Raw genomic sequence first — 25,000 nt, 5'->3', positions numbered from 1 at the left:
TTAACATGTTAGAGTCTATACTAAAAAGATGTAATAGCATAGCATTAAAAACTACATTTATATAATCAGAGTCAGCATAGCTTCATGAAACAGAAATCATGCTTGACAATAATTAGAATTCTGATCAGGGAACCAGTAGATCAACTATATCTTTTTGAAATCCAGATGTTTGAGAAAGGTACAGCATATAAAGGCTACTTAAGAGCTAACACTATTGCTGTAGTACATCAGCATGGATAGATGCTTAGCTAACTAAAGAAGACGAAGTTGGGATAAGGGGGGCATTTCCAGGTTTGCAACCTGTAACTAGTAGAGTATCACTAGGATCAGCACTGGGGCAAAAATTACTTACAATATGTAATGATTTAGGGGAGGGAAATGCACATACTATCACAATTTGCAGATGATAATAGGTGAGGAGGCAAGCAGTGAGAAAGACAGTTTGTAGAGAGAGCACGAACCAGGTTGAGTGGGCAAAAATATGGCAGATGGAACATATGGGGAAGTGGGAGATTATGCATTTCTGGACTGGGAGGCACATGTTCAAGTCCCATCCGCTCCAAGAGGGGTTTCATAACATTCCTGAACAGGTTGATCCAGAAATATCCTGAAGTTCAGCAGGTATAAGGGAATAAAAATGGAATGGTGGACATTTTAAAAGAATTGAGCATGAATATTGGGAGGTGTTACTAAAAACCAAACAAACAAGGCAGTTTAGACTGTACCTGGAATACAGTGAACAGTTTTGTTTCCCTCATTTAAAGGAAAGGTATGGTGATATTAAAGGCAGTCCAAAGAAGGTTCACTAGGTTGATCTCAAGCATGGAGGGGCTGTCTTAACAACTAGGTCGAGCCCGTACTCAATTTAGAATGAGTTGTGACCTCACTGAAGCATACGCAATTCTTAGGGGGCTTGACAGGGTAGAGGCTGAGAGGATGTTTTCCCTTGAGGGAGAGTCTGGGACAAGAGGGCATCATCTCAGAATGAAGGCTCACCCATTGAAGACAGATCAGGAGAAATTTCTTTAGGGAATAGTGTATCTGTGGAATTCTTTGCCCCAGAGGGGCTAATGTCATTAAACATATTTAAGATTTGTTTGAGATTTAAATCAGTAAGGGAATCCAGCGTTTACAGGGAAACATTAGTAACATGGAGTTAAGAATTATCTAATCATCTACAATTGCACTGAATGGTGGAGCTAACTCAGTGGGTCGATTGGCCTATTTTGCCTCCGACATCCTATGGTCCTACGGACAATACATAGTACCCAAAAGAATGAGATTCAACTTTAAGAGTCATTTATATGAAGCAAAATACTTCACATTAGACCATTTTAAAATTTGCTCCTTAAAGAGGATATCCCCCACATTGTTTAGAATGTGGTAATATTCAAAAGGAAAATAGCTGTTGGACTAAGGGGAAAGAACAGGGGAGGGAGACGAAATGGGTTGCTCAAAGAAATAACACAAGTATGTGGTCTGAATGGTCTCCTTTTACATGGTTCTTTGTAGTCACAGAGCAAATCCACAGCAAGAAATGCCACTTAGAAAGTCAGTTACTGGAAGAGTTACTTTTTTCAAAGTTATTAAAACTGATGATAGACTCTCTTTTAGACCATATAATTCATGCCAATAGGCTGCACTTAAGGATGGAGCTTTGTCTTTTAGATTACCTTAATAAGTTTGATGAATTAAGTGTTAAAATGAAATGTAACCTAACCTAATCAGACCAGTCTACAAAAAAAAAAAGTAGAAACCAGTGTTGAACATGAAAAAAACATTGGTTCAGCACTTAAATCTACAATAAAGTCTGACCAGAGAGAGATTAAAAAGGGAGATGTCCAAAAAAGGTGAATTTTAAGATACCTTGAGATGCAAGGTGGTGAGATTAGAGAAGAATTCAAGTGCTGGTCAAATATTCATGGATAACAGGGCAAAGAGAGGCAGGGTGTTAAAGGCATATGGCTGTCAGGCAGTTAGGAAAAACAAGGGGATAGTCAAAACTGTGAAACTGTAGATGGAAGATTGATGAACAGACATAGGAGAACCAGTCAATGGCACTTGGTATAGATATGATTGATGCATTAGAGACTTTGGGGATAGCAACTGTTGCAGGATGAGTTTTAGTGTGGGGTCGAGTTCAAGTGATAGAGATGGACACTGTAGAAAATCAAGTCTGGAAGTAAAAAGACAGTGGCAATTTCAGCACCAGATTTTTAAAAGAATACACTAAGTCATGGCACACTAAGTCCTCACATGGGAACTCTAAAGAAACAATTTTCAGCTGAGAATTTGTAAAGAGAATGAAAGGAATACAATCTGGAAGGTAGGTAACTTAGCTTTCAAACACCAATATAAAAAGTTGCACAAAAAAACTTTATGGTATATTCAAATGGCAGTCTTGTCACGAGCATCAGCCAACCAAAACATTCATTGTTCTACACGGCAGTCAGTCACTCTCACACACAAAAAAAAAGTGTTAAACATTGGCTTTTGAAGTGCTGCAATCTTCCATCCAGGGAGCATTCTTGTTTCTGAAAAAGTTGTGTAATGAAACTGACCAAAAAGAGAGTCTATCTTTAACACTTTAAAGAATGCCATTATTTCAACAACGGGTTTCTTTTCTAAAATGAGGACTAAATAGCTTCACCAGGAAGGCTAATATTAGACTTCAACCAAAACAGACATGTAGAATTCCAAAGGGGCAGAATCTTCCAGAGATCAGCCAATATTCTCCCTTCAAAAGCATAAACAAACACATTGGAATTCTTTCCATCAGCAAATCAGTCACCATGGTAGTAAGCCTCAGAATTTATAACAACTGCTGGCCAGGTTTCTCCTCTTTCTCACTGGAATCCCAACAGTGTAACAATGTTCAGTGCATTAACTAAGGCTCACTTCAGCAGTCTATGCAAGAATGGACCCAGATATTGCAACAAAAAAATCTCTCAGGCTCCCAAGTGGAAATAGGCCCATTCTTCCCAGAAAGACATTTCAAAGGGATTGCTAATGTAACCTTTGGCAAGCCAAATTAGAAGGAAAGAACAAATGCAAAACACTGCAGACTGGAAACTAAACAAATACAAAATGCTGCAAGCTTTCAGGAGGTCAGGCAGCATCTGTAGGTAAAGAAATAGAAATAAAATTTCAGATAAGTGACCTTTCATCAGAACTGGACAAAAGATTAGAATTGTAATGGGTTAAAGTGCAGAGATTAAAAAATGGAGGTGAAGAAAGAAGAGGGATAGGTGAAGACAGGCACGTTTAAATGCAATGATGGTACAAGGTAACATTGAGTGAAGGCAAAGAAAGATACTTAATCCACAGAATGTGCGAGGTTCCAGTATGCACAGGATTGGTTGCTGGTATTTAACGGGGCTAAAAGTAACAATGTCCAGCTTCTAAAAAGTTGCCAAGTTGACATGCTGTAATGCAAAGTATAAATATTAACATGCAGCATACAAACACTAAGAAAAAAAAAGTGTAGCTGGAAACAAATCTATTGGCAACAAAATCCTTCACTAAATGCAAGGAATCACTATCCCTGTAAAGCTAGGTTCAGACAAACAACTACACCTGTAAAAGACATTGGAGCAGAAGTAGGCTAGTCTGCTCCACTGAGATCATGCTGATCTGATAATCCTCAACTCCACTTTCTTGCCTCTCACACCACCAACTCCTCCCCTCCACCATGACCCTTGATTCCCTTACAGATTAAAAGCCTATCACCATCTTAAATATCCTTAAATGACTCAGCTTCAACAACTCTGCAGTAAAGAATCCATAAATTCACTACAAGAAATTCTTCCTCATCTGGTCCCAAAATGAGCAATACCTCATTTCTGGTCCTACACTCTCCCACAAGGGGAAAATAACCTTTCCACATCTATCCTGTCGAATCCTGCATGTTTCACCTCTCATTCTTCTATATTCCAGTAATACAGGCACAATCTACTCAACCTCTCCAAGGCACACCCCTGCATATCTGGAGTCAGCCTTGTGTAACTTTCCTTCCATAAAAAAGGGACCCAAAATTGTTCAGTATTCTAGTTATGGTCTGACTAGTACCTTGTGTAGTTTTAGCCAAAACTCTACATTCCATTCCCTTTGAATGGAAGTTTGTCTTTATTACCCACTGACCTTGGGAGGCTGGCTTTGAGAGATTTACAGGCAACAACTCGCAAATTCTTGTTCTGTAGTCTTCTGCAGTCTCAATTTAAATATTCAGTTCCTCTACTCCTGATAAATTGCATTACCTAACATTTACCCACATTATAACTCCATCTGCAAAGCTTTTGTCCATTTACTTAATCTGCCTATATTTCTCTGCAGACTTTGAGTCATCCTCACCATTTGCCTTCCCACCTACATGATATCTGCAAACTTGGCTATAGTACATAGAATATTTATTAGTGACTTGAATGAGAAAAGTGCAAGTAATTGTGGTCCCAGCACTAGTCTCTCTATAATCTCCCATACTGCACAAAGCTCAGAAAAATTGCAGCAGCTGTATTTTCTCAATGACACGAGAACACTTTAAGGCTATGTAAAAAGAGTTCTTGCTGATTTACAAACCCAGCTGAGCTGATTGAGTGGCATACACAGCCAAAGTACATTGCAGTCTTTTTTTGCAGAACAGCTTTCCTAAAAACTGTTAAGAACAAAGACGAAAGTACAATTTTAATAAAAACAAAGAACTGAAAACTGAAATTGTAAACCTAACATACAAAAATGATTAATTCCATTAGAGTTCAGGACAATACTACTTTGATTTGATGCTTCTTAAATCTTATGCCATTACAGGCATTCCTGTGAACTGAACAGGATTACTTGTTGCTTGTCTTTTCCAGTTTGAGGATTGCAAATTTGTGATGTATATGCCATGCACAAGATACAGAAACTTGAACATGCACCAACAGGTTCAAGAACAGCTTCTTCCCTGCTGTTATTAAGCTGTTGACTAGACCTAAGTTTCAAATAACATCAATTTTGCTTTGTGTACCTCCTGTGCAGCCATAACCTTGTATGCCTCGCTGTAAGAGCCCTATGACATGTATGACCTTATTCACTATGATCTGCCTGTACTGCTTGTAAAACAAAAACTTTTCACTTTACTTAGATACATGTGACTACAATAAATCAAATTAGAAGTCTACCAGCTAATCCGCTCACCTGCAGTTGTTTCTTTACACGCTCATTCTTCTGTGTTTCAGTAATGCGTTCCTCCTCACTGCGATGGTTTGCTATTCCTTCAGACAATAGTTCAGCACTGGCTTCAGCATTGTTCTCATCTTGCTCATCATCATGCTCATTCTCAGCTTGTGGAATAACTGGTGGTGGTGGTGGTGGTGGAGCTGTCATCACAATTTTCAATTCCTCCTTAGTTTTTTCTAAGTCCTCCTGTGCTGTTACAGCCTGGTTAACAGATTAACAAAACAAGTCAATTCCCAAATCCCACCTGAATTAGCAATAGTGATCAGAGGCCCCTTGATAAAATTCACTTGACTTTAGATGCAGCACTACTTCAGATCAATAGTCTGTACTCCAAGTTGTTTTGGATAATTCATGCATTTCAAATACAATAAAACAGTAATCAGAGCTGAATTACTTACTTTCTGCTGCCATTCAGTAGCCTCTGCTTCCTTCTTCCTCTTGGCATCCTCCAGAAGTGCAATTTTGGCTGTAAATTCAGCAAGTTCAGCAGCCTAAAAAGGAACATCTTCTATTAAATGAATATTGCACAATTCCACAACTATAGGTTTGCTCGGAGTTAACATCCAAGTATATTTTGTAGAAAATTGAATAACAAGCAACCTTTATCTCAAACATTTAGAAATGGATTAATTAAGGATAGTCAGCATCAGCTTGAAAAAGCCAAATCATACTTGACAAATGAACCAAAGTTTTATGAAGAATGACCAATTGATGAAGTGTAGATCAGAAGGAACTAGAGACAAGAAAAGCAGGCAAAAGGATATAGCACCAAAAACAAAAAAAAAGAGGAAACACCAGTAGCATGGATTTAAAAGTTGCTTATCTGATACAGACCCTCATATTCTAAAGTTGATTTGAACTTGCATGTTAAAGCATGCTTGGACTAGATAAACAAAAGCTTCAAACATTTCAAGAGGATAGATTGCAGATTCAAATTTTATTTTATTCAATGGAACATGGGCATTACAGGCTGGGCCAGCGTTTGTTGCCCATTTCTAATGGTGGTCGTGAGCTGCCTTCTTGACCTGCAGTGGTGGGGGGGGGGGTTTGGGTACACTGACAGTGCCATTAAAAAGGGACTCTAGGATTTTGATACAGCAACACTGAAGGAATGGCAATATATATTTCAAGTCAGGATATTTTGAGTGGCTTGGAGGGAACTTACAATTGGTGGTACAGCCATGTATCTGTTGTCCTTGTCCTTCAAGAAAGTTGTGGTTAGGAGTTTGGAATATGCTGTCTAAACAGTCTTAGTGAATTTCTGCAGTGCATTTTGTACATTGTAAACACTGCTTGGAACTGCATTCATACAGGCAAGAGAAGAGCATTCCATCACATTCCTGACTGGTGTCTTGCAGCTGGCAGAATGACTCTTGGGGAGTCAGGCTTGGGGTTACCTGCTGTAGGAATCCTAGCCTCCAATGTGTTCTTGTAACCAAGATGTGTGTGACTAGTCCAGTGCAGATTCTGGTCAATGGTAACCTGACTATATTGATTACTGGGGGGGGATTAGGCGATGGCACCACCATTGAATGTCAAGGGCCAAATGGTTGGATTCTGTCTTGTTGGAGGTGGCCATTTCTTGCCACTTCTGTAGTGTGACTGATACTCAAATTATCTAGATTTGGGTGGACATTGTCAAGGGTCTTGCTGCATTTGTATACTAGCTGCTTAACAAGTCACCAGCAAGCATTGTCAACAATGACTTTATGGAGGAGGGAATGTCACTAAATGAAACACCTGAAAGTGATACTATATCAGACACTATCCTGAGGAACTTCTGCAGAGATACTCTGGACTGGAAATGATTGTAGTTGCTGGAGGTCAATCATTTTCCTATGTGCTGGGTATGACTCATGGAGACAGAGCTTTCCTGAGGACTCCTGACAAGTTTTAACATGTGACATCAAGGAGCCCAAGTCAAATGCAGCCTTGATATCAAGGGCTGTCTCTCCCACCCCACCTCTGGAATTCTGCTCTTCTGTCCATGTTTGAACCAAGGCTGTAATGAAGTCAGGATCTGAATGTTCTTGACAGAATACAAACCAAGCACCATTGACCAGGTTATTAAAAGCAAGCGCTGCTTAATAGCACAATTCGTCACACGTTATCACTATTGATAAAACAAGATTTGACAAACGGGGCCGAAATAGGATAGGTTGGATTTGTTCTGCTGCGCTTAAACAGGACATATCTGGGTAGATGCCAGTGTTATAGCTGTACTAAAATAGCTTGGTAGGGGAGCAAGTTCAGGAGCACATCTTTAGTACAATTGCTGGAATGTGGTCAGGTCTCATAGCCTTTGCAGTATCTAGTGCCTTGGATAGTTTCTTCACATGTGATAAGGTCATGAGTGAAAAAATGGCTAAAGAGTGACATGTGATGCTGGGATTATCGAAGGATTGCTGCAAATGCTTCAGCCTTGCCTTTTGCACACGTCTTGTTTCCCCATTTTTCAGAATGGAGAAATTTGACAAACCGCTGGGTTCAGCGATTGTTAAATCATCGTCACCATTCATAACTGGATGTGGTAGGACCAAAGCTTAAATCTGATCTGTTGGTTATGGTATGATTTAGCTCTGCCCATCACTTGCTTCTTATGCTGTTTGACATTTCAGTTTTAGGTATGTCTGGTACTGTTCCTCAATGAACTAGCGCAGATCCATTGGCTTGATCGCAAGTGAAGACTATGGGATATGCCAGGCGTGAAGTTGTATAGATTGTTGGGAGTGAGATTCTGCTGATGGCTCACAACATGTCATGGACACCCAGTCTGGAGTTGCTAGATCTGTTCAGAGTCTATCCTACTTAACATGGTGGTAGTGCCACACAACACAATGTACAGCATCCTCAAAAGACAACAAAAAAAACTTTATCTCCAAAGACTGCATGGTAGTCACTCCCACCAGTGTCATGGATAAATGTATCCAAGCAGGTAGATTAAAGATTTTTTTTTTTTTTTTTTTTTTTTTATAAAAGCCTCTAGTTGGTTCCCTGTCACAGACTCAGTCTAGCAGTTCAATCAGTAACGGTACTGCCAAATTACACTTAGTTTAAAGAAGTGAAATCCCCACTCAGTATATTCTGCATGCTTGCCATTCTTTCCTTTAAGTGCTGTTCAACATGGAGTAATGGCTGATCAGCCAAGAGGTCGTAATCTTCAGAGTATTTCCTCTCCCATGACTGATCTGCCAAAGACTTCAGGGATCTGGAGTCAATGGGGGGAGGACCTCTAGACCAACATCCTTCCAAATGCATACCACTTTCACCACCTCTGCTGATCTGTGTCCTGCCAGTGTCTGGGACATTGACTGTCAGTTTGTTGCTTGATTAGTCTGCAGACTGCTCAAAATTTTAGCACTAGCCCCCAGTTAGGAAGACATTTTAGGAGTCGTCAGGGCTATGTTTAACATTCCTTTGCAAGTCCTTAGTTGATACCAAGTGGTGTGTGTCTAGTTTCATTCCTCCCTTTGAGATTTTCTAGCAACTGTAACAACTGGATGACTTGCTACACTTGTGTCGACCACATGTAGGCCAAACCAGGTAAGATGAGTTTCCCTCACTTTAGGCCATTAATGGACCAGATGGACTTTGTTTTTGTTTTAAGACTTCAGCGAATTCAAATTCCAACATCTACCATAGCTGGATTCAAACCCAGGACCTCAGAGCAAACTCTGGGTTTCTGATTTTGGACTAGTGGCAATATATACGGCCATTGCCTCCTTTTCCTTGCATTTAGTGGAAATAAGCGAAGAAAACAAAGAACTGAAATAAAAATTGCCAAATCTAAGGTGTGATTGAACAGCTATGCTGAGATATAGTTGTGGATTAATGAAGTACTTAAGTGTTCAGTCAGACTATTATATTAAAAGGCAGGCTACAAATCAAGCTCTTATAATTTCAAGGTCACAGCAAAGCCTCAAAATTATGAGTCTCTGAACCACTGCTACAGTTGAAACTGTTTCCATTAACTTAGTCTACACTTTGGTACAATGTGTAGTTATTGAAGTGCAAGTATATTGCAGGAAAGAACAATGGGGCACTGAACCAAACCATATACACCAAATGTTTACGAGTTCCTGGCTTGAGCTCCCAAGAATCGGAGGCTAATGTAGTATCATCGAAATGGGAGGTGGCCATCCAATATGATCATGGTTGATCAAGCACTTCAATGCCTTTTACCCATCCCCATAACCCTTTTAATCATTAGTATTGAGAGGCCTATCAATGTCTACCTTAACCGTACTCAAGGACTGAGCTTCCACTGCCCTCTGTGGTAGATGACTGCTAAGGTTCACAACCCTGTGAAGAGAAATTCTCATCTTGGAAGCAAGCATCCCAATATTTTTACAATCATGCTCCCTGGTTCTAGACTCCATTACTGGGGGAAGTTAGTCACCTGCATCTACCCAATCTGAAACCTACAAAATAAAGGGGCAATGACATCACCACTCATTCTGAAACTCTAGTTTGCTCAAACTCACTTCATAGGACAGTCCTACCATCCTAGAAACAAGTCTGGAGAATTTGAGATAAAGAAACCAAAACTGTACACAGTATTCCAGATACAATCCAAGAACTCCTTTACAATTCAAAAACAAGATGTTATACTCTTGTGCTCAAATCCTCTTGCAACAAGGGCTACCATTCCATTAGCCTTCCTAATAGCTTGCTGCATCTGCATGTTAGCTTCAGGGACTTAACAAGGACACCTAAATCCCTTTGTACATTTACACTTTTCAACCTCTTGCCAGAGAAGAAATGTACTTCACCTCAGTTCCTCCTGCCAGTGAATAGCCACATCTGTCCACATTATATTCAATCATGCCAGGTTCTTGGCCTTTCACTATACTTATTAAAATTCTTCTTCAGCCTCTTCTTTCGGTGTCTCAAAGTCTTCCATAGCCATAGAAATAGTAAGAAGGCTGACAAGGGACCAAAAAACAGGATTTACACCCAAAGGTGGGGACATGGCTGAGGTATTAATGAATACTTTGCCAAAGACAGATGCTACCCAAGCCACAGCGATGGAGAGAATTCTGACAGTAGAGTTCAAAATCAATAAAGGTAGAAGTGTTGGACAGACCATTGGTATTTAATGTTGACCAGACATGAGGGCTACATTAAATACAAAGGATTTAAGAAAGTCAGAAATGGACATTGGCCAGTGCCCTGCCAATCAGATGCCAGTGCCAAATGAAAAACTGAACATTACAGCCCTGTTCAAGAAAGTTTGAAAGGGTCAATCCAGCAACCAAAGTCAGTTTAACTTCTGTGGTTGGGAAGCTCCTAGGGATAATTACTCATATGATTAGTAGTTACACAGAAGGTGGTGGATTGATTTGGAAGAATTGATAGATTTAAAAGGGGAAAAATCAAGTTTAAAAAAAACTCCCAAGTTAGTTTAAGAAATTGTGGTTTGCGAAGGTACTGTCATAGATGTATTGCACACAGACTTTCAAGTAGCAACATGGATTAAAAATTGGCTGCGTTATAGAAAACAGAATAATAGTCCATGGATAATTTTCAGGCTGGGAAGAAAGTTTAATGGATGAAGGTCTGTAATGCAGTTCCCCAAAGTCTGTACTGGGAACCCTACTTTCACTGATATATTAATGATCTACATCTTTGTGTGCAGGGGACAATTTCAAAGCTTGCAGATGAAACTTTGAAGAACTATAAAAGGAGGACAGTGTACAAGTCCAGAGGGACACGGCAGGTCAGTTTCAATACAGAGAAGCAAGGCATAATGTATTTTAGTAGGAAGACCAGTGTAAGAAAATACAAATTAGGGAATAGACTTCAAAAGGGGTTGCAGGAGCAGAGAGGGACCTAACTGTATCTGTGCATTGATCATTGCAAGTGGCAGGACAGGAAGAGAGCAGGAAGTAAATCGAAGCATCATCAGCTTTATTAATGAGGCAGAATACAAAAGCAAGGAGGTGATATTGAACCTGTATAGGACATTTACTCAGCTGGAGTCTGGTGTACAGTCTAGACACCATATTATAGGAAGGATGTGAACAAATTGAAGAGACTGCAGAAGTATTACAAGAATGGGTCCAGGACAAGGAGCTTCAGTTGAAGATAAATTGAAGATGGGATTATACTCCTCGGACAGAAGGATAAGAGGAGATCTGACAGATGTTTAAAGGACATGAGCAGCGTGAATGGAATTGATAAGGAGAAACTGTTCATGCTTTCATTAGGATCAAAACAAAAAAAGGGACAGATTTAAAGTTATTTGCAAAAGTAGCACAGTGAAATCAGGGAAATTGTGGTGAGATGTTAGGGTACGCAATACAAATGCCTGGAGGCAGAATCAATCGAGGCATTCAAACAGGGCATTGGATGATTGTTTCATAATAGCAACAAAATTCAAGAGTATGGTGAAAAAGGAGATTACTTAGGACCAATGATACCCATTTGGCAAGGTGGTGCAAGCACAATGGGCCAAATAGCTTCCTTCTGTGCTGTGACACTGATCCTGTATCATCCACAAATTTGGAAATATTACGTATGGTCCCCACCTCCAAATCACTGATATACATCCACATGCAGTGAAACAGTTGGTGCCTCAATTACTTTCAAGCTATCTCAATAATCACAGCCTGCCAACAAGAATTTTTTTTTTTTTTTTTAAAAAAAAGTCAAAGTGTTTTGTTTGCCAAATAATCCATGCTAGCACATTACGTTCAATCCCACATCCTTCAATTTCTTTAACCAGCCTTGTGTGGGACTTAAAACCTTCTGAAGATCTAAATAGTGTGCCGATTGACTGACTACTTTATTTATTCATTCTTTAAAAAAAAAAACAAAAAAATTTCTCTAAAATGGATTTCCCATAAGCAAACCTACACTGACTTTGCAGCCAGATCACTGGGGTATAGGGTACAAGAGCGAGGACATTAACAACTGTCTTGAGTATTGTGTAGAGTATGGTGTCCAACTCTGGGTACCACATAAGAAAGATGTAAAATGCAGAGGTGATTTACAAGAACAGTTCCAGGGATGGAAGCATCCATCCTTTTTAATACATTCTAGCCTTCTATCAGTTGCAAGGAAAATGCGAACAGGCCTGAGGTTTCCAGTTTTCTCTCCTTCTCCTTTCTTAAGTAGTTGGGTAACATTTGCTACCTTCCAATCCACCAGTATCATTCTAGAATTTGTAGAACTTTGGAATGAACTATCAACTACTGCATCAAATATTGCTATAGTCCCTCCTTCAACATTCTGGGATTAGTACTAATATTTAAAAGTGAAACTAAGGAATATTTAAAAATAGAAAAAAGTAAATTGTATATAGCAATTAGCTCAACAGAGTCCCTTGAGTGCAAGATATTTTGACTATCTCTAGAAGAAAATGGCATCTCACCAACTTGGTGGAATTTTACTGATGTAACTTGGTTGAAAACAGAACACAAACATGCTATTCAGCCCTTCAAGCCTGCTCTGCCATTCAATATGTTCTATTGGATATAAACAGTGGTCACAATTCTACTTTCCTGTCTGCCCTCCCGCTTAAGCCCAGACTTTGTCAAATATTGAACTCAGCCTTGGGGAAAAAGAACTTCAAGTGACCCAATCTCCACTGTTTCCTGCAAAACAGAATTCTACAGCATAACCACCTTCCCCATTCAGCCTTAAAAGGCAAGTCTTAAAGTTCTTAAACAGCATCCTCGAACTGCTCTTAGAAAGGGAAGACATCTTCTCAGAATCTACTCTGTCGTCAAGTCTCCTCAGAATTTTGAAGAGAAATGGCAATATCACATTCTAACTTCCAATAGGTAAACAGGCTCAAGCCGGAGCTAGATGAACTTCGGATCATTCAGGAGGCTGAGGGGTAATTGAGAGGAGTTACAGAGGTAGTCACACCTCAGGTACAGGAAAAAAGTAGATGGGTTACAGTCAGGGGACGGAAAGGGAACAGGCAGACAGTGCAGGGATCCCCTGTGGCCGTTCCCCTCAAAAACAAGTATACCGTTTTGGATACTTTTGTTGGGGGGGGGGGGGCGGCGGGGAAGTGGGGGATGACTTACCAGGGGTAAGCCATGGGGTACAGGTCTCTGGCACAGAGTCTGTCCCTGTTGCTCAGAAAAGGAAGGAAGGGTGGAGAGGAGGAGAGCATTAGTCATTGGGGACTCCATAGTTAGGGGGACAGATAGGAGATTCTGTGGGAACAAGAGAGACTCGCGGTTGTGTTGCCTCCCAGGTGCCAGGGTCCGTGATGTCTCGGATTGTGTTTTCGGGATCCTGAAGGGGGAGGGGGAGCAGCCCCAAGTCATGGTCCACATAGGCACCAACGACAGGTAGGAAAAGGGATGGGGATGTAAGGCAGAAATTCAAGGAGCTAGGGTGGAAGCTTACAGCTAGAACAAACAGAATTGTTATCTCTGGTTTGTTACCTGTGCCATGTGCTAGCGAGGCAAGGAATAGGGAGAGAGTGCAGTTGAACACGTGGCTACAGGGATGGTGCAGGAGGGAGGGATTCAGATAGCTGGATAATTGGGGCTCATTCTGGGGTGGGGGGACCTCTACAAATGGGATGGTCTACACCTGAACCAGAGGGGTACCAATATCCTGGGGAGCAAAAATTTGCTAATGCTCTTTGGGAGGGTTTAAACTAATTCAGCAGGGGGATGGGAACCTGAATTGTAGCTCCAGTGTACAGGAGGTTGAGAGTAGTGAAGTCATGAATAAGGTTAAGGTTGCAGGAGTGTACCGGCAGGCAGGAAGGTGGTTTGAAGTGTCTACTTCAATGCCAGGAGCATCTGGAATAAGGTGGGTGAACTTGCAGCATGGGTTGGTACCTGAGACTTCGATGTAGTGGCCATTTCGGAGACATGGCTAGAGCAGGGACAGGAACGGTTGTTGCAGGTTCTGGGGTTTAGATGTTTCAGTAAGATCAGGGAAGGTGGTAAAAGTGGGGGAGGTGTGGCATTGTTAGTCAAGGACAGTATTACGGTGGCAGAAAGGATGTTTGATGAGGACTCGTCTACTGAGGTAGTATGGGCTGAGGTTAGAAACAGGAAAAGGAGAGGTCACCCTGTTGGGAGTTTTCTATAGGCCTCCGAAAAGTTCCAGAGATGTAGAGGAAAGGATTGCAAAGATGATTCTGGATAGGAGCGAAGGTAACAGGGTAGTTGTTATGGGGGACTTCAACTTTCCAAATATTGACTGGAAACGCTACAGTTCGAGTACTTTAGATGGGTCAGTTTTTGTCCAACGTGTGCAGGAGGGTTTCCTGACAGTATGTAGATAGGCCAACAAAGAGGCGAGGCCACATTGGATTTGGTACTGGGTAATGACCCAGGCCAGGTGTTAGATTTGGAGGTAGGTGAACACTGTGGTGATAATGACCACAATTCGGTTACGTTTACTTTAGCGATGGAAAGAGATAGGTATATACCGCAGGGCAAGAGTTATAGCTGGGGGAAAGGCAATTAGGCAAGATTTAGGGTGGAGAAGGAAACTGCAGGGGCTGGGCACAATTGAAGTGTGGAGCTTGTTCAAGGAACAGCTACTGCATGTCCTTGAGAAGTATGTACTTGTCAGGCAGGGAGGAAGTGGTCGAGCGAGGGAACCGTGGTTTACTAAAGAAGTTGAATCTCTTGTCAAGAGGAAGAAGGAGGCTTATGTAAAGATGAGGTGTGAAGGCTCAGTTAGGGTGCTTGAGAGTTACAAGTTAGCCAGGAAGGACCTAAAGAGAGAGAGCTAAGAAGAGCCAGGAGGGGACATGAGAAGTCTTTAGCAGGTAGGATAAAGGAAAACCCTAAAGCTTTCTATAGGTATGTCAGGAATAAAACAATGACTAGAGTAAGATTAGGGCCAGTCAAGGACAGTAGTGGGAAGTTGTGTGTGGAGTCCGAAGAGATAGGAGAGGCGCTAAATGAATATTTTGTCAGTATTCACACAGGAAAAAGACAAAGACAAAGTTGTCAAGGAGAATACCAAGATACAGGCTATTAGACTAGACGGGATTGAGGTTCATAAAGGAGGTGGTGTTAGCAATTCTGGAAGGTGTGAAAATAGATAAGTCCCCTGGGCCGGATGGGATTTATCCTAGGATTCTCTGGGAAGCTAGAGGGGAGATTGCAGAGCCTTTGGCTTTGATCTTTATGTCATCATTGTCTACAGGAATAGTGCCAGAAGACTGGAGACGAGCAAATGTTGTCCCCTTGTTCAAGAAGGGGAGTAGAGACAACCCTGGTAATTATAGACCAGTGAGCCTTACTTCGGTTGTGGGTAAAGTGTTGGAAAGGATTATAAGAGATAGGATTTATAATCATCTAGAAAGGAATAATTTGATTAGGGATAGTCAACACGGTTTTGTGAAGGGTAGGTCGTGCCTCACAAACCTTATTGGAGTTCTTTGAGAAGGTGACCAAACAGGTGGATGAGGGTAAAGCGGTTGATGTGGTGTATATGGATTTCAGTAAAGCATTTGATAAGGTTCCCCATGGTAGGCTATTGCAAAAAATACGGAGGCATGGGATTGAGGGTAATTTAGCAGTTTGGATCAGAAATTGGCTAGCTGTAAGACGACAGAATGGTGGTTGATGGGAAATGTTCATCCTGGAGTTCAGTTACTAGTGGTGTACCTCAAGGATCTGTTTTGGGGCCACTGCTGTTTGTCATTTTTATAAACGACCTGGAAGAGGGCGTAGAAGGATGGGTTAGTAAGTTTGCGGATGACACCAAAGTCGGTGGAGTTGTGGATAGTGCGGAAGGATGTTGCAGGTTACAGAGGGACATAGATAAGCTGCAGAGCTGGGCTGAGAGGTGGCAAATGGAGTTTAAAGCGGAAAAGTGTGACGTGATTCACTTTGGAAGGAGTAACAGGAATACAGAGTACTGGGCTAATGGTAAGATTCTTGGTAGTGTGGATGAGCAGAGGGATCCGTGTCCATGTGCATAGATCACTGAAAGTTGCCACCCAGGTTGATAGGGTCATTAAGAAGGCGTACGGTGTGTTAGGTTTTATTGGTAGAGGGATTGAGTTTCGGAGCCATGAGGTCACGTTGCAGCTGTACAAGAAACTCTGGTGCGGCCGCACTTGGAGTATTGCGTACAGTTCTGGTCGCTGCATTATAGGAAGGACGTGGAAGCATTGGAAAGGGTGCAGAGGAGATTTACCAGGATGTTGCCTGGTATGGAGGGAAGGTCTTTGAGGAAAGGCTGAGGGACTTGAGGCTGTTTTCATTAGAGAGAAGGTGGTTAAGAGGTGACTTAATAGAGACATACAAGATGATCAGAGGATTAGATAGGGTGGACAGTGGGAGCCTTCTTCCTCGGATGGTGATGGCTAGCACGAGGGGACATAGCTTTAAATTGAGGGGTGATAGATATAGGACACACGTCAGAGGTAGGTTCTTGACTCAGAGTAGTAAGGGCGTGGAATGCCCTGCCTGCAACAGTAGTAGACTCACCAACTTTAAGGGCATTTAAATGGTCATTGGATAAACATATGGATGATAATGGAACAGTGTAGGTTAGATGGGCTTAGATTGTTGCACCGACCTGTGAAACCATCGAGGGCCGAAGGGCCTGTACTGCGCTGTAACGTTCTATGTTCTATGTCTAAGCTTTAAGAGAAGGCCTTCATCTCAGGAAGAAATCAGTGGGTTAATGAATGAAAAGGTTATTCTGTTTACATTTAAGACAGAAATTTTAATGATGTATGGCACAATAGGTGGTCTTCTTTAAGGACAACCACCACGTGAAATAGAGGCAAGACATCTAGCTTTCATCACCCATGTACAAGGTAGGTCTATGATGGACACGCATTTCAGCCACAGTGGCCACCTGAAGTTTTGTTTGAAGCTATCCCAATATTCCATTTGATTTGTCAATTTTTCTCCAAGTGTTTCTGAGAAACACCTTTTGACATCTTAGCCTTAAACACTAAACAGAAAGCTTGAGGCAATTTTTTGTATATTTCCCCCCCTTTTCTTGACCAAAAAATATTTTAAAAAAAGGAGCAGATAGTCATTCCATTCTATTATCAAATCCAAATTCATTATCTGTAGTATCTTGCAGACAATTAAGCATAAAACACACCGGTCACATTGATTTTATGAACCAGTGTGGTAAAGCAGTAATTTTTATAAAGCAATATAAAAGGCCATACTTTAGTGTAAAAATCAGTTTTCACCATCCTGTTTATAAAAAGGGCATTGAAGCAAAGAATGTGCATTCAACAGGGTAGTACAAGTAAAAGAAAAAATGACAGTCCTAGTATCTTTAGCAATTCCATGCAAATACCTCCACACTAGCAGAAATTTAACATTGAAGTGCAAGACTATAAATTGTGAAATTATTCATTTAAAAACTGTGAAGGGGAAATGGTTAGTTTTTTTTAAAAAAAGGAACACTTCAGAAGGGAGTGAGGCACAAACATCCTTTTCTAAATGCAGGGAAAATTAGTCAAATATTTGAGGCAGAGGAAAATGCTAGAAGAATCTGGAGAACAGGAATAGTTCTGCATTTCTGAAACTGGCACAGACAAGCTGAATTGTTCTCTATGCTGACGAACATCTAAAAATAGTCTAACTCAAGGGTACAGCTCTACAGGCGGATAAAAACAGCAAAAAAAATCCTAAAAATGGCATCACGAGGAATCACTATAGGGGAAAAAAGTACACAAATTGCAAATCAAAAGCCAATTAAAAATCTGGAACCACTGAAGGAACAGCTAGAAGCTGATAATGGGGTTCAGTAACTTTTAGCCCATTTCAGAAACATGGGCAGTACACCTAAAAGGTACTTCAAATTTGTTTTTGCACATAACTAACTTTCCTCCAGAACCCGATTCAGAGGGCAGACTTTTACACTGCTTCAGAGAAATTTAAGGGCAAAAATCTGAATTTTTGTTTTACAAAAACTTGGCTTTACAGTGAAGTGATAAGATCATAAACAGGAACAGTAAATAGGCTGTTCAGCCCATGAGCCTGTTCTGCTATTCAATAGGATCATGGCTAATCCAACATGTCTACCTTCCTACCCTTTCCCAACTCTCGATTCCCCTAATCAAGAATCTCTCTCAGCCTTTAACATACACAAGTCTTTTTAAAAAGTCAGATAAGCTGATATGCAAATTTTAAAATTACCACTCTATCTTCCCATTTCCTTCTTTCTGGAGTTTAAGACACAGTTTGTCTTTTCCATGCTCTTCACAAATCTTGCAGAGATTTTTGTAGAGATTTTGCAGAGATTCCCCCATTCATAAAATTTTCAAAGCAATATTTTAAGCAAAGGCTAAAAGAAGTGCCAACACTGGCATTTCCTGGACTTGGTCCTACATGTACCAGTTCTGGAAAATTCTGAAAATGAGTGCAATTAAAAAAAGGTTGAGGAAGGTTCATTTTAATTTTGGGAGGGCGATGATGTGGACAGTACAGGAATGAGGAAAGCATGAAGAGGGGCTATACCATGCCTCCATCCCAACCCAATATTTGGGATTTGGGCATTTCATTTCAAAGAAAAAGATACCCAAGTGTTTTATGACTTTTGTTCTTTCCTCTTGCCACTCCCCTTATTCTTCTCCTACACTTCGTGCATAGAATCATAGTACAGATCCGACCCCTCGGCCCATTGAGTCCACACCAACAAAAACTAGTCCAAGTCTACTGTATCCCAATTTCCAAATGATTCCCTTTCTGAAAGAATCTAATCACTGCCCCACTCCATTTAAAATGATTTCGTGAAAGTCTTGCACTTAGCTAAGTTACTTCTTGCACTACTAAAGGGCTCGCATAACACTAATGAGTAGGTGGGTTAAAAATCCGAGTGTTAGGAAAAAGTATGCCATTTGGCCCCTTAAAACTTGCTTTGCTATTCCATTAGAATCATGGCATCTATTCCTAGTAACCTTAGATTTGTTAGGCAAGGGAACCAATCTACTTCTTCCTAAAAATATTCAGTGACCCTGTCTCACTATGTTCTGATAGAGAAAGTATATGCCAAGAATCTCAACCCTCAAAAGATTTCTTATTTCTAAAAAGGTAGCTCTTAATTTTAACAATTGCCCTAGTTCTGGACTCAAGTGGAAACATCTACCTGGTCAAGACCATTCAGAATCTTTCCCTTCAATCAAGTTACCCCTCACTCCCAGGTTCCACTGGAAACAAAGCCAGTCTGTCAAACCATTCCTCAAGACAACCCACCTCATTCTAGAGACCAATCTAGTAACGCTCCTCTGAACCATTTCCAATGTATTTACAATCCTCCGAAATTGCACACTGTATCAAGACTAGATCAATGCATTGTATAACTGAATCATAACATCCTTACTTTTGATCAGTCCTCTCAAGGACAAGCAGCCTTCACGTGCTATACCTGCAAAGTAACTGCCTGCAACTCATCCGTCAGAACACCCAAATCTGTGTAGTTTTGAATTATCATTCACCATTTAGGAAGCATTAAAAACAGCATTGCCTATCAAAGTGAGCAGTTTCACATTTTCCACATCGTACTCAGCTAGTATTCTGCCCTCTTCACAAGACCAACATTTTGTAATGACATGAAAGTAAGTATCTATTACGTCTGCCTTCATATTCTTCATTCAAGTCATTGATGTAACTTGTAGAAAGGTTGAGATGCCAGCAGGACTCTAACACATTCTGCCAACCAGAAAAGACCCCAATTTGTGAAAACTTTTCTGCCAATCTTTTATCCATGGTAATATGCTATCCTCTACCCCACACTATTTTGAACAATAACCTTTGATGTGGCACCTTATCAAATGCCTCTGGAAATCCAAGTCCAGAACATCGGCAGGCTCCCTATTTATCCTCTGCATATGTTACTCTTTCAAAAAGGACTAAATACAATTTCTTCACAAAACTATGCTCAATCTTTCAGATTATCCCTGCTTTTTATTTTAAAAGGTGCTGAGCTATAACCTCCTTATGACCAATTGTAACACCTTCCCCATGACAGATGTCAAGCTAAGTGGCCCATAATTTTCTGCATCTGCCCCTTGTTGAACAGCAGTTATACTTCCTACTTTCCAGAATCTAGTGTTAATTCGTAAAAAATCAGTAACATCTACAGGTTCTTAGATGAGAGAATTTTGGTAGTGGGGTGGGGAGGTTGATGAGTTGGTCGAGACTGTTGCATTGCAGTAAGTTGGCTATGCACATTAGTAATCAGTTGTCTTAGACCACAAACACAAGGTTATTTTGCAAAACTTCTAATGCCAAATTTAAAATTTCAGTTTTTTAAAAAAGGTATAATCACATTTACAGCAACAAACTCTGAGTCAGGTCTACAGCACAAAAAAAAGGCCCTTCACTCCACTGCATCTGTGCCAGTCAGAAACAAAACTGATTTAATCCTATTTACCAACATTAGCCTGGTCTGCCTCAGCATCACACGTATATCTAAACGTTTAAATGTTAGGCATTTTCTGCCTCTACAACCTGTAGAGACAGCAGGCCTTGAAGCTAATTTGTTATCCACTGTTTTTGAAATGCTCAAACATAGGAAATCCAAAGCTTAGTTAGGAGAAGTATAATTTACCAGGGAGGTCAGAATAGGAGCAAAGGAGAGGATACTATATCCACAATACATCCTGAGTCACAAATTTCAGAAGATGCTGTTTTATAGCATGTACTCCTGTTCCAATCCCATTTAGGGAAACTTAAGACAGGTAGAAAGTCTTCTCATCAGCAAGTATGGATTTTACAATTAATCTTCACTTTTCTGTACAGAGATGCCAGACTTTCAGAATCAGCAGAGCCATCAGAATGTGCTGACAAATTCTTGAGAAGTGACTTTCCAGTTGGCTGGTTTAGAATGAACAAAGACAAATGAGCTTCCTACCAGATGTTCTTGATTCTTCATCTGATCTTCAGCCTGTCTGGCCAAGGCAGCTTTTGCCTCTTCTGCAACGCGACGTTCTTTTTCTAGTCTCTCCGCATCTTCTTTAGCTCTTCTCCTTTCCTGCTCAAGTTCTAAAGCTCTACGTGTTTGATCTTCTAACTCTGTTGGAAACATTTTAATTTTAAAAAAAACTCTATAAAAGTAAAAATGTCAAAATGTCTATAAGCTTGTACACAAAAGGATTTGTTAGTGGTTTAACAATTTTTAAGTTATGCAACTTGCATAGGCTAAAATTACATCAACTAGCTGGTTGCTAACTGACAAGATGCAAAGCATGACTACAACATGCAGGACAGAAACTCATGGTCCCTTCAACACAATTGGATAGATGATCTGGCTAAAGTGGTTTATTTTTATTGTGTGTTTTGTTAAATACCAGTCCTCTAGATTATCTTGCCCAGAAAGTGCGTGGACATTGAGTCAAATAGTTCAAGCACAGGAACAAAAACATTTACTGCAGAGATCATTGGCACAACTAGATAACTGGCAGAGTTATTTGAGGAATCTTGTCTTCACGCAAAAATGTAAAATATGCTTCTATATACTAACACCAGTCAATTCAATATATCTCAATATAGTGAGGTTACAATCTCAATCTGCTGACAGCTATATGCAAATCAGCATCATGTTGGCTCTCTTGTTCAAAAGGAACTGCATTCCAAATTTGACCAAGATCAATCCAGTGATGCTCAGTACAATGCATCTACAATTTTCATGATTGAAAATTCATATCTCAAAAGAGTGGCAAGTAGAGTACCATAGTCTCTTTCATATTTAGGCAAGGTTGTGCATTTGGCTCAGAGTATTTTGTGTTCTTCAAATGCCATTTGTGTTGAAGGAACTAACCACCATCTTACTGTAGAAAATCAGTTTAGTGCAACAAAAAAAAGGACCTGTTTTCTGCACCTGACTCTGTACAAATTTAAGTTGATTGAATTTGTGGCAACCCATTATTTGGCTTAACTTTTCCAAAGGGATTGATAATATGCAAGGCAGAATCTTAAGACTGCTAAACCACAAGGTTGAATTAAGTGTTTTTTTTCTAAAAAATGTGAATCAGAACAGCACTGACAAAAGCAGTGATTTAAAGAAGTGATGACTGTCATCTTTAAAATTAACAACAGTCTGAAAGCTGCCTGCTAACCTCTTTAGTTCTACAGAAGATGGAATAAACTACATAAATGGATGTTACCTTGTGTATACCACATTGCACAAATGATTTAAACCATTAAAAACCGAAAGGACTGCAGATTTAAACCATTACCTTTCTGAGCCTTGGCAGTTTGTTCTTCAATTTGTTTAAGTCTTTCCATTAGCTCCTCCTTCTCTTGTTCTATCCTCTCTTTTTCCTTTTCTGCCATTGCTCGCTTCTTCTTTTCATTTTCAAGCTGTGCCCTTGAAAGACAAAATATACAGGATCTTTAAGTTCATGTAGAAGTGATTAAAGTGCTAGATCAAGTGTACTAGGTCAATTCGGGATATGCACATTATCGTGGGAGGGGTGGGATTAAAGTCCAGTTTTCAAAAGAATGTTTTTGTTTTTATACTGGAGGAAGTGCATGGAACAAGTAGGACTGATCTTAATGTTGAGATGAGCCATTATGTAGCCTGAGAAAATATTAGCCAAAACATGGTTAGAGTAGGAACCGCAAGGGGATAAAAAGGCAAGATGAAAATATTACTTTGCAAGTACAAGCAAAATAGATTAAGTACAGGCAGTCCCCAGATTATGAAAGATTTCATTCCAGAATGAGTTTGTAAGTCAATTTATACAAATGTCAGAACAGCTACAAGTATAATAATAAATATTCACATGTCAGATCGTAAGATTAATATTAATGTGGGATCTGACTCAAGTCAGACATTTCTAAATTGAGTGAGTACTTCTTACAGATACTTTTTAAAGAGATCTGTTTCACTGATTAAAACAGTGGACAAAATATTCAGATTAAACAGAAAAGAAAAAAATTGCAAATGGTTATAAAAAAACATACCACCTGTCAGCACTGGTAGATAAATCCAGGCTCTGACATTTCAGATATGTAGCCTTCATGAGAACTCAATCCACTGGAATCGAAGCATCTTGTACATGAAGGCTACATCCGAATGTTAGTAAGACAGCAAATGCCGTTTACTCAAAATATTTCAATATTAACATAGCCAGACGTTCATTAAAGTGGTAATCTGGCAGAAAAAAAAAAGGAGCTTTTTCCTTTCTCAATAACATCTTAACTACACCTTAAATCATCATGCCATCCGTTGTTACTTTGAACTGCAATGCAGTGGCTTATTTAAGCAGATTTGGCAGCCAAGCTCCCAAAAACATCAATGACAACAATACTGAAGACCCATTTAAATCATTAACCGCAAAAGGGCAACAATAGGCTTCTAACTGACCAGATTTATCCAGTCTTTTAGTGGTTACGTTACCAGCCAATACTCTACATTGCTTATGCAATCATACTGGCATCCATCTGGCAAACAGCTTAACCGAAAGAACAAGCTCTGGTGCAACAGATTTTAACAATACAGGATATTTTTCCATGTCAAAAGTAGAAATACCAAGGATTTGCAGACCATTTAATTTCCTAATTACAGGTGGTGAGGCTAAAGTTTAGAGCTAAAAACCTTAAAGGGTGTGCCATTCCTGATGAATTAGATTTAATTTTCTGAAGATGGGACCAAGTAACTTATAGGGAACTTAGAGAAAAATCATCAGAGAAGTGCAAGTCTGTTGGCTTGGACAAGGACCGTTAGCTATTGCTAAAGCTCATGGAACTGAAAGGCAATTTATTGCAGATGTTAGTAAATAGTCTTCAAGTGGCATGAGATAAGCAGTAGAGATAATGGGCATATATTCTAATCGGTGGTATGTGAAGGGGTTTCTCAGAAGCAACTATATTGGGGTTTCACCATAAAGGAGAGAAGCTCTGGAGTGCACAGGAGGAAGTGAAAGTAGTGAGAAAGGAGTCTTCATGTGATGCAAAACAGAATTGGCAAAGATTAATACTGCAATGCACAAGAAACCATTGTAGCACATTGTAATCATTTTATGTTCAAATCCCTGGACAGCCTATTTGTCAAATCTTCACCCATAAATTATAGGCCTCAATCTCAATTATTTCAATCTGGGTGACCACTTGGCTTCTAAAATTCTCTTCCTCCTTTTAAAGATTAAAAGCAGAAGCTTTTTGTACAAAAACAAAGTTGCTGGAAAAGCTCAGCAGGTCTGGCAGCATCTGTGAAGGAGAAAACAGTTAACATTTCAGGTCCAGTGACCCTTCCTCAAAAGTGTTCTGTAGCTATGCTTTTTGATTTCTATTTTCAGTAGCATAGTAGCAGTCAAGAGAAGAGTTCAAATCACACCACGGCAGCTGGGTGGATGTAGATTCAATTAATTAATAAACCTTGATGAAAAGGGCAGAGGGGTCATTAATAATGACCATTAAAACTGCTGGATTGTTTTAGATACCCATCTAATTCACCAACATCTTTTAGGGAAGGGAATCATTTGCCCTTCCCAGGTCTGGTCTAAATGAGACTCCAGATTCAATTGTTAACTGCCTTCTGAAATAGCTAAACAGACCACTTCATCCAAGAGCACTTGGACAGGCAATAAGTGTTGTCTTTTGAAATCATGCCCACAAGTCCAAGAAGGAACAATAAAATTCCATCATATCCTGCTCAATATCTGCTTGCTCACATACAGACCTTTTCACCAAAAGGAGTGCCATGAACAATTTATTTGTCCAACCCTCAGCTCAAATTTAAAATTTTATTTTTGATGCTGGTTGTTAGAAGCCAAACCACTTAGTTGGAATTCATGCAAAGGTTGCTAATGCTAATTAAAAGGAAAGATCAGATTAGAGGCAAGCAACGTTAGCTAAGTGTCGTGGTCCGT

At 40.1% G+C, this 25,000-nt stretch overlaps 1 protein-coding gene across 1 annotated transcript in view; it reads right to left on the bottom strand.

Annotated features, from left to right (window-relative positions):
• LOC125483266 (radixin-like) overlaps nt 1-22,491 on the bottom strand; it is a 26,435-nt gene extending 3,944 nt beyond the window's left edge. Inside the window, exons 1-4 of the mRNA XM_048597579.1 lie at nt 22,364-22,491; nt 21,040-21,200; nt 5,613-5,705; nt 5,173-5,415 (exon numbers count right to left, since the gene is read on the bottom strand). Of these exons, the coding sequence (XP_048453536.1) occupies nt 5,173-5,415; nt 5,613-5,705; nt 21,040-21,200; nt 22,364-22,460 (594 nt within the window). The 5' untranslated portion in view covers nt 22,461-22,491. The remainder of the gene's footprint in view (nt 1-5,172; nt 5,416-5,612; nt 5,706-21,039; nt 21,201-22,363) is intronic.
• Between the last annotated feature and the right edge of the window lie 2,509 nt (nt 22,492-25,000).

This window comes from Rhincodon typus, chromosome 6 (genome assembly GCF_021869965.1).
Source record: "Rhincodon typus isolate 14 chromosome 6, sRhiTyp1.1, whole genome shotgun sequence".
NCBI classification, from domain to species: Eukaryota; Metazoa; Chordata; class Chondrichthyes; order Orectolobiformes; family Rhincodontidae; genus Rhincodon; species Rhincodon typus.
This window is presented reverse-complemented; position numbering and strand designations above follow the sequence as displayed.